Source organism: Talpa occidentalis, unplaced genomic scaffold (assembly GCF_014898055.3).
Source record: "Talpa occidentalis isolate TD23 unplaced genomic scaffold, MPIMG_talOcc4v2.1 talOcc4.12, whole genome shotgun sequence".
Taxonomy (NCBI): domain Eukaryota; kingdom Metazoa; phylum Chordata; class Mammalia; order Eulipotyphla; family Talpidae; genus Talpa; species Talpa occidentalis.
The window spans coordinates 55,802,582-55,817,668 of record NW_023601212.1 but is presented as its reverse complement, the minus strand read 5'-3'; the positions used below and the strand labels follow the sequence as shown (position 1 = coordinate 55,817,668).

Genomic DNA, 15,087 nt, shown 5'->3' with positions numbered 1-15,087 from the left:
AATTATGAAGATAAGATCAAAAGAGTTGGCATAAATGAAGCATTCAGAATAGTGCCTGGCACATAGTAATCTCTGTTAGTGCTAATTATTTTTATTGCTGCTGTTATTAAGACGACATTCTCAGGATAAGAAGGACTTTTTAAGCATAAAATCAGTAGATTAAACCACATGGAAAAGACCTGGTGCATTGGCTACTTTAAACAAAAACAGGCCCAATTGAAATCACATAATGCATATAAAGAATCTTGAGGAGAAAATGTTTACATAGATTTCTCCACTGGTGGGTATATAAGTAATCCATACCCCTCTACCCCCAATTTCTCTCTGTTTAGCAGTTACTTTTGAAGTTATGGAAATTAAAGCAATAATAGATAGAAAAGGAGTTAAAGACCCAGTTTTGATAAGACTTGTCAAACCTGACAGTAGCAGTAGTAGTATTAATGATTCAGTATTTCAAGAGGACAATTTGACAAATATCAAAGTCTCAAAAAGGTTTATATTCCTAGACATAATTTTACTTGTAGGACAGCATTTTTAGAAAATGATAAGAAGTGTCAGAAGAGGTACAGGAATACTCATTATTTATAATTTTGCCTTTCTTACAGGAAAATGGAATCTGCCTCATGTGTAAAGTATTATAATTTGAATTTGATGTGAAATGACTACATTGAGTGGTTTGAAAAATATAGCAGGAATTTGACAGAGACACTTTGATCATAGATACAAATTTTCAAATTATATTAGTTGATTAAAAACAAATTTAGTATTTATGGATTTAATTCTAGGACTTTTGTCCTGAAATAACTGTATAACTAAATAATATATAACTTTTTTATAGTTATGTAATCATGCTATGATTTGGGGGAGTAGTTTATAGCAGTTTTATGTTTTTAATATAGTTATGTCATCTGTGTGTGTGTATAGAAAGAGAGAAAAGAGAAAGGTGCTAATTGAGTACCAAGCAATTTTTTTGTGGTTTTATTTTTCTTTCCTGGTTTCAAATTTGAAAGTTGTAATCTAATTTTAGGTTAAAAAAAGTGAATAATGCAGGTCTTCAGAGCACTCACAAATTACCTCCTGTTGACATAATGGTCATCTCTTCCCTCAGTAATCCCCATCTCAGTTGCTCAAACCAGAAACTTGGAATCTGAGTACTTTTGAATACCTCATTCTTAGCTTGCACTGTGAATCTAATAGTTGACCATGTCCTTCCTACCTCCAATATGTCCTGCTGAATCTATCACTTTTTTCATTATCTGTTGACACCATTCTTGTCAAGGAATATTACCTTTTTCTTGAAGTATTGTAGTATCACTATCTCTGACTCATTCCTTTTTTTTTGTTTGTTTCTATTATATTTTAAAATTGGTTGGAAATATGCATGTCATGCATAAATGTCAATAGCTCTATAAAAGCACAAACAATAGCTTAACACCCTAGCCCATTTGATCCTACCCTTCTAGCCTTCACCCTAGAACCTCACACTCATCCCAACTTTATGACTTTCAGTTTTGAATATGGTTTATTGACTCTGCCATAGAAGATAATTTCATTTTCATTTTTTCTTCCCCTCACATTTGCACAATCACTTCTTCCTTTTTTCCCCATATGGTTTTGACATGAGTGAGTAAGCATGGATCAACTTTTCTTTTCTTTTTTTTTTTTTTTTAAAAGATTTAGATATTTATGCATACAAGAACTGGGGTGTAGGCCAGAGGTGCAGGGGGTGAGAGGATTCACCAGGGAGAGTAGGGAACAAAACAGGCAGATCTACTGAAATACACTGCTGAGGGGAGCATCTGGCAAGAAAGGAGAGGTCTGCTGTGCCATGTGGATAGTGCTGTCTTTAACCCCTGCTCCACCAAGGAGGCCCTGGATCAGCTTTTCTTTACAGTTGTGCCATGATTATTTAATTTTTCATGAGCTAACTTACTTTAGCTTTAGCTTTGTCTGCACTTATCACTAATTTTTTTTCTGCCAGAGGATTGTAATGAGTGTATCTTCTCAATATGTTCAGACACTGTAGCTATTGGTCCATCTGTCCAGGGTGGTTGAACTATCAGAGCAAAGAGTGAGGTTCTGGAAATTTTGATTGGTAACTGAGGGATTGAATGATGTGGCAACTAGTAGGCTTCACTACCTGTTGTGGGGTGCTCAACTTTCATTACCTGTAAATCTCTGCGTTCCAATCTCTTCAGAGAAGAATTTTCAGTCTGTCTATGGAATATGTCTAGTTATCTATAGGTAATTTTGCTTTCTTATATTCCACTAATAAAATTTGCTTTTGTGGCTTAGCTGAATTTTTATAATACTAAATCTATTCCTTTTAAAACAGTTCTGGGAAAGGACACAACTGTCATTTTTTAATGTTTTGAAACCCTTAATATAATAAGAAAACTTAGCTATTTATTGAATTTATATTTATTTTTCACCTTAATTTTCCAGGAACTTTCAAGTTGTGGATGGAATAAAAAAGAAAAATATAGTTCTGCACCAAATGCAGTTGCCTTCACAAGAAGATTTAATCATGTGAGTTGTATATAAAATTTTGATTGGTTCTGAAATTCAGTTCCTCGGTATATAATTTTTCACTAAGAAATACTCTTAACTTTTGGGGGGTCCTCGCTGGTGGTGCAGGGGGTTAAGTCTCAGCGCTATGAAACTCTTGGCAGCAACTCAGCAGGGAGCTGACCCACATGGCACAGCAGACCTCTCCTGTCTGCTCTGCTGCTCCCCTCAGCAGTGCACTTCGGTCAGTCTGCCTGTTCTGTTCCCCACTCTGTCTATGGTGAATCCTCTCACCCCCAGCTCTTGTATGTATAAATAAATAAAATAAATCTATAAAAAAAAAGAAATACTGGGCCTCCCTGGTGGTGCAGTGGTTGAGCGCTGGGTTGAGAAGCTGCTCGCAGCCTCTGCAGTGCAGGTTCCATCCCCGGCTGCTCCCCAGCTGCTGGAGGAGGGTCCCACATGGTGCGCAGACCTCTCCTGCCGCTCTCTGCTCCCCTCAGCAGTGTACTTTGGTTCTTCTGCCTGCTCTGCTCCCCGCTCTGGCTCTGGTGAATTCTCTCACCCTCCTGCGCTTCTGACTGTACCCAGCGCTTGTATAAATAAGTAAATAAATAAATATTAAAAAAAATGTTACTGTGTTGTTTTAAAAAAAAAATACTCTTTTTATATTTATTCTGTAACATTTTAGCCATTATCTCTTCAGATTGACTTGCTGCATGACCTCTATTTTTTTCTCTCTGTAATATCTATTGGAAATTTGTTGGAACTGGAAATTCTTTACTATTGCCTCTTACACTTTAATATTCTATAGTCATTCCTTTGTTTTACATTGCATGATTTCCTCATATCTTTATTTTAGTTCACTAATTCTCTTCAGATGTGACATAGCTGTTTCAAATCTGTGTGCTTTTTCCTTAATTTAAAATTTTATTTTAAATTTTTCACATTTTTTAACATCTTAAGTAATTTTTAACATTCTATTTTATTACCTGAAGTGCTTGGGGCACTAATTCTGTTATTTTTGCTGATCTTTACTCATGTTGTATTTCTGTGGGTCTTGTAATTTTGGATTGAAGCTCATATCTGTTTAAACTTTGTGGGAATTTTTGCTGCTGCCTAGATTGAGGATACACTAAGTCCTCACATAAGTTTGCAAAACAGGGGCCTCCCTGGTGGTGAGGGGATTTAAATCTCAGCTATCAAGCTATTGCCAGCCGTTGCAGCATGAGTTCCATTCCTGGCCTGCAAACTAACCCACATGGGGCAGCAGACCTCTCCTGTCTCGCCCACTGCTCCCCTCAGCAGTGTGTCTCAGTGGATCTGCCTGTTCTCCCCACTCTGTCCCTGGTGAATCTTTTCACCACCACCCCGCCCCCCCCCCCAAAAAAAAACCCTCTGGCCTACCACAGTTCTTCTACACAAAAATAAATAAATCTTAAAAAAAAAAAAAGCAACTTTGCAAGAGAGAACTATGGATATTCCCCAACCAAACATTTAACATTAAAATAGTACTAAATCTGTGATAGCCCTTGGTAATGGCAGAAGCAAACAAAAAATGTTCAGTGTCATTTAATAAAAAAAAAAAAAAATTGATGAGGATAGAAAATTACAGTCCACTCTGAATAAAAGTTTTTGAGGACCTGCTTTTCATACTGTTTTGATAAAGTTACTACTTCCAAGAACCTGTCAATGAAGTTATGTTATGGTATAAAATGACTTAAGCTTTCATTTTCATTGAAGAAATATTAAGTTCCTATGTTCTGGACACTATTCTTGATGTTTGGGATTTATTAGGGAATAAGAAAAACAAAGCACGACCTTCATGGACCTTCACATTTTAGCACTTCCTAATTTTAATTTCTCCCCCCCCCCCCCATTTTTAGAAGTTTTGTCATTTCAAATCTACCTGGTCATTTTTCTTATTCTCTCACTTCTCATTTGAAACTATTATTGGTGAAGCATGGATATAAAAAAACCCGTAAAAATAGCAGATGATTTAATGACTTATTCTCAAGCAAATATCCTTGTAATCATCACTCAGCTTAATTAAAAAATGAAATTTTACCAGCTAACCTAGAAAATCTCTCCTGTGCCTCATTCCAATCAGCACCTTTATTCTTCCAAGGGTGACCATTTTCCTGACTTTTATATAGGTCCTTGAATAATGTTGTTTTGTTCAATGTTGTTTCTTTGTTTGTAAGGGGGGAAAATTGATTTCTTGGTGAGGACCTCTGTGGCGTTAGCACGTTCTTCTCATGTCTGCATGGGTTTCTCCTGGTGCTCTGGTTTCCTAACACACCCCAAAGATGTGCACTGACATATCTCAATTGTCCCAGTCAGAGTGAGTGAGGGTGTATGTGAATGTGCTCTGTAGGAAGTGTGTCCTGTTTAGTAGTGGTCCTACCTAGCTTGCCCCCTGAACTGCCAGGATAGGCTCTGGTCCCTGTGACCCTCAACTGGAATAAGTGAGTTGGAAAATTGCATGCATGCATGGAAGTGGCCATTTAATATTAGAAATATTTTTGATTCATTAGAAGATAAGTGATGTTTTATGACCAGCAGTAAGCCTCAGTAAACTTTGCTGATGCATATTAATTAGCCTGTGGTAATAGTTTTGCTTCAAGTCAGTTTCCAATAACCTATCAATAATGTTTCGTGAGGACTTAACCGTACTCATTTTCTTGTGCTTCTTTCTATAGTTTTATCACCTACATGTGGATCTCTAGACACCTATAGTTTATTTTAGCCTTGCTAATTTTTAAAATTTGTGAAATGTTTTAAGACTTTAATTTACAATTTCTCCCTTCATCTATTTACCTGTGAAGTAACCCAGACATTTTGACCCATAAAGTCACCTATAGTCTAGATCATTTAGTGCAGTTTAATATGTTCTGTATTTTCTAAAAATTAGTTCTTGGTTTCAAAGTTTCAATCAAGTTCAGTGCCTTTAGCAAGAACGTTGGGAGTGTATTCTTGCTAAAGGAGGCACATAATACCTGATTGTCTTTGTCATAATGTTAGTAGTTGTAATGAGATCCATTAATCGAGTTTGTTAAAAGATGGGTTTTCTTTTCATTTTTACTTTTTTGAATTTTTTTATAAGCATTTTTCCCTCATCTGGTATTTTTTATGCAGAGGTTCATTTCTGTAGGCACGAAGGATATGAAGGATATTCTCATCTTTGACCAGAATAATATTACTGTAAACAAATACATATTTTGCAGATGTTTTCTCCTTTATAATTGTACAGTATGTGTGTGAGCATATAAGGAATTGTATACTCTTTTCCTTTTAACCTCATTTAGTCTGAATTCTATGAGTAAGTGGATATTTAAGGTATACTAGTGTCATTATGTTGATTTTCTCTAGACATTTTTTTTTTTTTTTTTTTCTTTTTTTGTGGGACCCTCACCAGCGGCCTGGGAATGAACCTGCGCTGCAGAGGCTGCAGAGGCTGCAGGCAGCCTCGCAGCCCAGCGCTCAAACACTGCGCCACCAGGGGAGGCCCCATTTTGATTCTTTAAGTTCATTCTCTAGTGGATTATTCAGAAAGAACTCTTTGGAATGTTAATTCTTAAGTTCTTACATGTTGATAAGTTTGTGCTCTTTAAAGTGGAAGTCAGTTTTACTTGATTAAAATCCTTCCTCATATTCTCCCTCATTCATTTTACTTAATGTATTACTCCATTTTTTCTGGCATGACGTTGTTATTGAAAAGTCTGATGATAACTAAATTTTGCTTTCCTTAAAAATAATTTTTTCTTTGTCGTGATGGCCAAAAATTGTTTTCAGTTCAGTAATTTTATTTAATTATACATTGGTGTCAGTTACTCTGGGACCATTACCTCATTCAGAAAGTCAGCATCAATTTTGTTAGTATTTGATTCATCCAGTCACAAGCAATGAGAGATGACATATACCCCAACTTTTGATGAGAGGAATGACAAATAACTTACAGCTGTGTTTTAAAATTACTGTAGTATTTTCCTTAAAATTTGTCTGACATTAACTTTAATTAAGTCATGATCAGTAGTTTAGATTGAACTCATAGTTGACATTTAAAGTTATGTTTGCTAAGGTTATTGTTAAAATATCAAGTATAATTTTTGATATATTTTAGAAATAAATTTATTAGAGTAAGGAGTAATTACTACCATTAGTAGTTCATATGTAGTAACTACTACAAAGATTATTTTGTAAATATAGAAATTTTACATTTACATGTACATTTGTAAAATACATATACATTTTGATTGTTTATAGATGAGAGCTGCAAATCCAAAATATTCCTCCTAAACTACAGTAGTATCTTGTTTAAATTTAGATTTGAGTAAGTTTGAGCCAGCTGATACTACTTTGATCTTTAGTTTCATGGTATGTAAATTAAAATGTGTTAAGTACATATTACATTATGTAAGTAAACTTTTCACCGGAGTATAGCATTTTAGTAATATCAATTATCTGCATATGTATGTGTGTATATACCTGCAATACCTGCCTTCTGGTAGATGATTTTCAGTGTTTTCTAAAAGAAATCATGATGATGTTTTTGTTGAATTAGAAAGTATTACATAATGTTTAAACTGTAGTTTTAATTTTAGAATAGCATAGATATTCTCTCATAACATTTATTTTTCTTGGGATTCTTCACAGGGTTCTGCTCAGTGGAAATAAATGACAATTAGAGATTGCTCATCCACAGAAAAACCTGCTTTAAGAGCATGTTTTACCATGTGATCTTAAAATTTACTGCATTCTGTCATATTTCAAAATATAGTAAAAAGAAAAAAAACACTTGCATTTGTATAGTATTCATGTTGCATCACTCTGGAAATTAAAAAGTATGTCGATGTTCTTCATGACCCTCTCTGTAATATGAAGGGTATGCATTGTTTGAAGATTGGGTATATGGTGGTGAGTCAAGAGAAAGAGAAAGTATGGTATTTTGAACTAGAAATAGTTCATCAGGTGGCTGTTGTCATTCATTTGATCCCAGTGAGTAAAGAATCTTGCCATTCAACTATTTTTAATTTTTATTTACAGGTAAGCTTTTGGGTTGTTAGAGAGATTCTTCATGCACAAACATTAAAAATTAGAGCAGAAGTTCTGAGCCACTATATTAAAACTGCTAAGGTAAGAAAAATGTATGCTTTTATTTTTGAGTTTGAACTTTCAGAAATGTTTGTGAGTGAATGTTTGTGACATTATATACTATTTAATGACACTGGAAATAAAACCTATTGATCATTGTAAGTCAACTCTAAATAAGATGCTTGTTTTCTTTCTTCTGTCTTCCTCCCCTTTCTTTTTTAATCTTTCCTCCTTCCAGCTCCTCAAAGTTGCTGAATTATATGGTTTATTTGGATAATGCAGATAGAGGTCAGACTATGATGAAGTATATGATATTTGTAAAATGTTGGACTGTTTTGCAGGTGATGGAGCCTTGCATTAAGTAGGAGAATACCTATCACTTACTTACTTTGAAATAGTTTACTTGAAAACCAAGTGCAGAATGATGACTTCATTTTTAAAAGAAAAATGAGAATGTTAACCAAATATGTTAATTGATTAGTCACTGTGGGGCATAGGTAATAAATGAAGCAAAAGAAATGAAAGTTGATTTCAAGAATAGTAAGAATTTAGAGAGGAGAATGGAACAAAATATTATACAAGGTGATATGAAGATTTTATTAAAACCTGTAATAATTCTAAAACTATCTTAAGCTCATCAAAAAGTATTGAAATTATAGCCACATTCTTCATTGTTCTCTTAAGAAATACATAATTTGTCTCACCTATGAATGAAGAAAGATGGAATAAAAGGATACCATTTTAAAATTGTAAATTTATTATCATTATTACAAAATTGTTGCCATATTTTCCTTGATCACATGGAAACAGTTATATTCTAATATTCTGTGACACTAGGTGGCAGAGCAAGTCTTCTAAAACATTGATAGTTTTCAGAATCATAAAAAGTTTAAAACATTCCTTGTGAGATAGTAGATAAATATGGATTTTAGCTGATAGAAATTCATTTTCTCCATTGCATTATTATTTCCTGGTGTTTCTGTTAGGTTTTTTGTTTTTGTTTTTGTTTTTGTTTTAATGTACTTATTTGTTAAACTGAAGACCACCAACTTGCCCATTTGCTATTGTCCTCCTCGTCAAATAATCATTTAATTCCAGTTTAGACCTCTAGACATCAAATTATTTTTAGTAGTGCTGGCTTTCATTCCAAACCCAAAATTTGTAACTTTTCCCCCTCATCACTGTCTTTTAAATCTCTGTCCTCTGCGTTCAGTTAGAGATTTAAAAATTGGCCCATGTGATTGAGGGAGGGTGGAGAGGTGGATCTGGGAGTTCTGTCATCTGTCTGGCAGTCAGTCATTGAGCCTGCAGTCATGGGACAGAATTTCTTCTTCTCTGGGAAATCTATCGTAAGGCCTTTCAACTGATAGATGGCAACCCACCATATTAGCGAGTATAATCTCTTTGAATTAAAATCAACTAGTTATGGATTTCAGCCAAATCTACAAAATATCTTTACTGATATTTTAATCAAATCACTGGATATTAGAGCCTACTACAAAAGAATTTTTATAAAATCTATGTAGCCTACCAAAAGAATGATGAAGTGGATACCTACATATCCACTACCTACTTTGAATTCCCATGTGCCTCTTTATATGCAGTCTCTGACCCTCCCACTACAAAAGGAATCACTATTCCCTACTCTGAACTTCATGTTTGCATTTCTTTGATAGCTTTACCATCGATGTGTTCTTGAATGATATATTTCTGTTTTTGGATTTTTGCTTAAATTAAATTTTTCCATAATTACGTTTATACTTTAATAACTTCCTTTTTTACTTAACCATTCAGTGTTTCTGAATGGTTTTGAATGTATCTCTTTTGTAGAGTATTCTGTTCACATATGCCAAAGATTATTCAGTATATTACACCTTGGATAGTTTCCAGTTTTTGCTGTTACTAACTAGCATAGCTACTATAAAGCACTCTTGTGTGAGTCTATTGGGTCTCATTTGAGGGTGGAAGCCATTCTAAAAATATATATCTAGAAAAGACAAATTATAATCAAGAAAATGACAATTACACAAATAACTTTTATTGAATATAATGAGAATGAATTTTTGTGTGTGTTTTGGCCATTTAGATTTTTGTCCTCTAAAATATCTGTTCAAAATCTTTGAACAATTTCCTATTATAGGGTTGGCTTTTTACTATTTCCTATAATAGTTTTTAAATGATAGTTCTAGATGCTAGTTTCTGTTATATCTTTTATATGTATCTTCCTATTTATGGATTACCTTCTAACTTGATATAGATGTTTTTAAATTTAGTAGTCAGACTTACTGATCTCTAATTTTTATTGGTTTATTGAAGACTATCTCATTTTAGAAATCTTACTCTAATCTTTTTGAATATTAGAGACATTCTCTTATATTATCCTTTAACATTTTTTATAGCTTCAATTTTGGTACATTATGATCTTGAACAAATTTTTACATATACTGTGCATGAATTCCAGTTCATATTTTTGTGTGAATAATCATTCTGGCACTATTTTAAAAAATCCTTTTTTAAAGATTATTTTATTTTATCTGGAAGTATCTTAATGTCACTCTCCTTGAAAAATGATATTCTAGACTGCCAGTTTTGGGTTGTTTTTTGTTTATTTTTTCATTTACTCTGCTTGGTATTCCTTGAGCTTACTGGCCTAGAAGCTAATGTCTTTCAGTAATTTGGGAAAATTCTCAGCCATTATGATGAATGATGTTCATTATCTTTTAATAATCTTATGAAAAAAGAGAGAGAGAAAAAACTAGCAGGAAACTATAAATCTGAGACATTCAGTAGGGGAGGGGAGAGAGGGAGAGGGATTAATGTGGGCTGGAGTGGGAGGAGCACAAGAGACTAAGGTGCTGGTTCATAGGGTAACTTGGTGGTGGGAATTCTACAGAGACTACACCTGAGAGGAAAAATCAAACATTGTACAAAAATGAACAATGATGTAAAAATATATATGTATAAATATTGGGGAAAAATATGAAAAAGGGGGAAAAATTGGGTTGCTTGTCTTTTTCTTACCAATCTATAAAACCCTTTTTATAAAGAAATATATTGTGACTATTTTATTAGTCTATATTCTTGCTTTTTTGTATAATGCTATCTTTTGATGAATGAGAAGATTTTGATTTTGATCATCTAATTTGTTTATTTATCATTAAGATTACTGCTTTTTTTCTGTCCCATTTAAGAACTCTCTGCCTACTCTACCATCAGGAAGACATTTTCCTTTGAAAGGAAAGGAATAGAAGTTTTTCAGTTTTGACTGATCCATCTTGAGTTGATTTTTGTTTATGGTTTGAAGTGAAGGAGTCAAGATTCATTTTATCTGGTTGTTCTAACCCCATTCCTTTGTCTTAAACTGCTGTGGTATCTTGGTTGAATATTATTTGATTGAGCATGTGTAGCTATTGATCTGACTATTCTTGTTCCAACATCTTACTGTCTTAATAGCTTTATAGGAAGTCCTGAAATCTGATAAGTGTTCAAACTTTGTTTTTCTTCATCAAGATTGTCTTGGCTAGTTTTATCTCTTTTGAATATCTATAGAAATTTTGGAATTAGCTAGTCAATTTCTATAAAATGGCTGACTTGGGTTTTGACTGAAGTTTTATTGAATTATAAATTGTTTCAGAAGGAATTGACATCTTTAACAATATTAAGGCTTTCAATCCACGTATGTAGTATACCGATGTCCACTTAAGTTTTCCTTAATTTCTCTTAATAGTACTCTATCATTCTCAGTGAAACTATCCTACCTATTTTTTATTCCTAGATAACATGTTTTTGATGTTTCTGTAACTTTTTTTACATCTCATTTTCCAGTTGTTTGGTGCTACAAATGCAGGCACATGTCATCTGCAAATAAAGACTTCTGCCTTTCTAGCTTACTACCTTTAAACATTGTATTTAAAAGAACTGTAGAATTTGGAGTAAACCCAATCCTTTAGGCAGCAAGGATGAGGAACTGATTATTATGATCCAGTTAGGAATTGAAATAGGTAGGGCTGAAGAGCAATTAGTTATTTTCAAATTAAATCTAGTTAATTTATCTTAGTAAATATGTCTTAGGGTAAAATCTGTCTTATGTATATTATGAGTTCCTATCCCTTGCTAGACTCTAAATCTAAGTCCCAGCCCAGGCCCCAGCTGCTACACTGACCCACTGTTACATGGGCAATGAAAACTCTAGGTTTGAGATCCTACGGATTCTAGTCAGTTATGCTAGCCACAAGCTATAAAACTCCACTGGTTTCTCGTTACTACAGCAAAATATCTCCATTTATTGCCCACCTAATCATTTGCCTGCCCTTGTAGACACTTGATATATGTACGGCAGGGGGGCAGGGGAGGGAGCTGCTGCTAAATTCTGTTCATCTTACTCTGCAATTTCATGTCTACAACTCTCCAATATGTGCACAACATGTTTTTTCTAAGTTATGTATTTGGTTGTGTTGTAACTAGAATAGTGTTTCCTCAAATGGTTCTACATCTTAACTAGAAGTTGTAAGTCTAGTAGAGGTTTTAGTTGTGTGTGTTTGTTTTTACGATAATAAAGTGGCGTTTTTTTGTGCTAGAAACTTGCATAAGCACCCTTAGTTCTGATATTCAAAACAGGCATTTCTGCATTGCAGGTTTTTGATGGTGGGTGAGAACACTTCTAAATGATTGATGTTACATGATGTTGGCATGTAAATATCTGGTAGCATGAAGAAATCTGTGAAGTTAGCAATAAATGCCATTAACAAACTAATGGAACCTAGTGTTAGATAGTAGTTTTCTGCAAGGAGACAATAAAAAGCAAAGTTTTCTAGTATAAAAAAGAGACTGCTTACTAGAAACCAGGGTGTATGATCATACCAGGTGAAATTGATACTGAGCTTAACTGTTTTTGGAAAGCTTGATATATTAGCTAGACGTAGATTATTCCCAGAGCTTGGGGACAATGCCAAGTTAGCACATAGAAACTGTGTTGTGGGCCAATATTAACTTGCCATTCAGATAGTCATAGTTTCTCTAAGGACAGATCTCAACAAAGGGAGTATAAATACCAGTTGCCTAAATTGTGCTTGTTAATTAAAAATTTTTTTTTGTATTCATACAATTTATTTTTCACCTCTCCTTCTCCCCCTTTTCCTTCAATTTTCAGAAATTATACGAGTTGAATAACCTCCATGCACTCATGGCAGTGGTTTCTGGCTTACAGAGTGCCCCAATTTTCAGGTTGACTAAAACATGGGCGGTGAGTAATCTTCCATAGTTTAATAAAAGGTTAGACTTCCCATTGGAAGTAAAGAAATATTAATTTCTTTTGTAGTTCTTGGTAAGGTTAATACTATAATAATAGATAAGGATTTGTACTTTGTTCTTTGAAACCTATGTTTTTCTCTTCTGAGGTGTTCACCAGGTTTGTCAGGTAATTTGGGGATCTGTTACAGCTTGGTCCTGGTTCCTGCTCTTTAGGAAATAATTTTTATAGACCCTCTTTAAGCATCTTTCACAATATAGTTTTCCATATTCACTAATGAGATGATATCTGTAAATTATATTGAATCATGTAAAGATTATGCTTTTGGGAAGTTTGATGAAGATCTAAATTGTAAGTTTCAAAAAATTACTAATTTTTATTTCTGTTGTTAGTACCTAAACCCTTAGGTTTTTGTCCTTGGTAATAATGGAAAATGTGGTAGTTAACATGCAAATATGCAGCATTCTGATGTTCTGTTGATCATATTTAGCCATTACTTGCAGTGTTGATTTTGACTAATGCAAATTTGTCAGTTTTCTTACTTGAATGATGTGATACAGTCTCAAGCTGCCTAAAGTATTTTTTTATTGAGTTTTTTAATAATATTTTAGATTCCATTAGATTTGGTCATATTTAATACTGTTCTTTAATGTAAAGGAGAAATGTTTTTGTTTTGCACATTTTGTACAAAGATAAGTATGTTCTTAGGGCCCCGTGATAAAGACATGACTGACTGGATTTAAAAAGCCTCTTTTTTTTTAATTTAAATTTTATTTTTATATTCCCCATACAATTACAACCCCCTTATTTTGACCCCAAGCTCTCCTTTCCCCTCCCCCCCCCATAGAGTGTCTCTGGTTCATAGTTGTTTGTTGATTTTGATATTTTCTTTCTTATAGTTATTCTTTTTCCTGGTCCCTTATTTAAGTTTTCTAGATTCCTGCTATGAGTAAGACCATCCGGTATTTTTCTTTTTCTTTCTGGCTTCTCTGCGCATGATCCCTTCCAGCTCCATCCATGTTGCTGCAAATTGCATGTGTTTATCTTTTTTGAATGCTGAATAATATTCCATGGTGTATATGTACCACATCTTCTTGATCCAGTCATCTATTTTTGGGCATTTGGGTTGTTTCCAAAGCTTAGCTATTGTAAATAGTGCTGTAAAAAGCCTCTTTTTTTTTTTCTAATTTACTAAACTATGGCTTTACCTTTAATTAGCCTTGTGTTGCTTTCCATTTTCAAAGTATCTGAAGAAACAGATGTTTTTCATGAAAATCATTAGTGTGGAAGTGCTTACAATCCTTGTAATATTTTATTTGTATTATATAAACACCTGGATGAAGGATTTTCCTCTTAAAAATTCCTTGAAGTAATGATGGCCATATTCACTTAAAATTTGAGTTTCGTGGGGGGATGGAAATGATTATTAATATAGTTAGGAATTTTATCTTTGACGTTTTTAGGGAAAAGAATTATACTCTGATTTATATTGTGGTTTTGAAATGAGATACATTTCCCTCATATTAAATTTGTGTGTGTGTGTGTGTGGGACCCTCGCAGGTGGCCAGGGAACAAACCTGCGCTGCAGAGGCTGTGGGCAGCCTTGCAGCCCGGCACTCAACTGCTGTGCCACCAGGGGAGGCCCTCCCTCACATTAATTTTTATTTTCCTTAAAGATGTTTTCATTGTTTCTCTTATGAGTTTGCTTGAAAAAGAATTTTTTTAAGGGCCTCCCCGGTGGTGCAGCGGTTGAGCGCTGGGTTGCGAAGCTGCCCGCGGCCTCTGTGGTGCCGGTTCGATCCCCGGCTGCTCCTCGGCCACCGGAGGAGGGTCCCACATGGCGCGCAGACCTCTCCTGCCTCCCCTGCCTCCCGTTGCTCCCCTCAGCAGTGTACTTCGGTCCTTCTGCCTGCTCTGCTCCCCGCTCTGGCTCTGGTGAATTCTCTCACCCTCCTGCGCTTCTGACTGTACCCAGTGCATGTATAAACAAAACAAACAAACAAACAAATAAATAAATAAATAAATAAAACATGCCTCTATGGAAAAAAAAAAGAATTTTTTTAATTTAGTAGCAGCTCCATTATTAGTATTTCATACCATGCCAGGCACTGTCTAACTGCATGACATTTAATAGCTAAATAATATAGACAAAGTCCCTTTCTTTATAGATGATATCTAGCAGGAAGAGGTAAACTGTAAATAAGTAAATAACATCATAAATAGCGATGAATGTTCTG

General features: G+C 34.4%; 1 protein-coding gene across 3 annotated transcripts in view; it reads left to right on the top strand.

Annotated features, from left to right (window-relative positions):
* Positions 1–15,087, top strand: part of RALGPS2 (Ral GEF with PH domain and SH3 binding motif 2) — a 145,827-nt gene that overhangs the window by 52,133 nt on the left and 78,607 nt on the right. For all 3 annotated transcript variants that reach the window (XM_037506400.2, XM_037506399.2, XM_054693441.1), the window contains exons 5-7: positions 2,446–2,529; positions 7,555–7,644; positions 12,752–12,844. In XM_037506400.2, the coding sequence (XP_037362297.1) occupies positions 2,446–2,529; positions 7,555–7,644; positions 12,752–12,844 (267 nt within the window). The remainder of the gene's footprint in view (positions 1–2,445; positions 2,530–7,554; positions 7,645–12,751; positions 12,845–15,087) is intronic.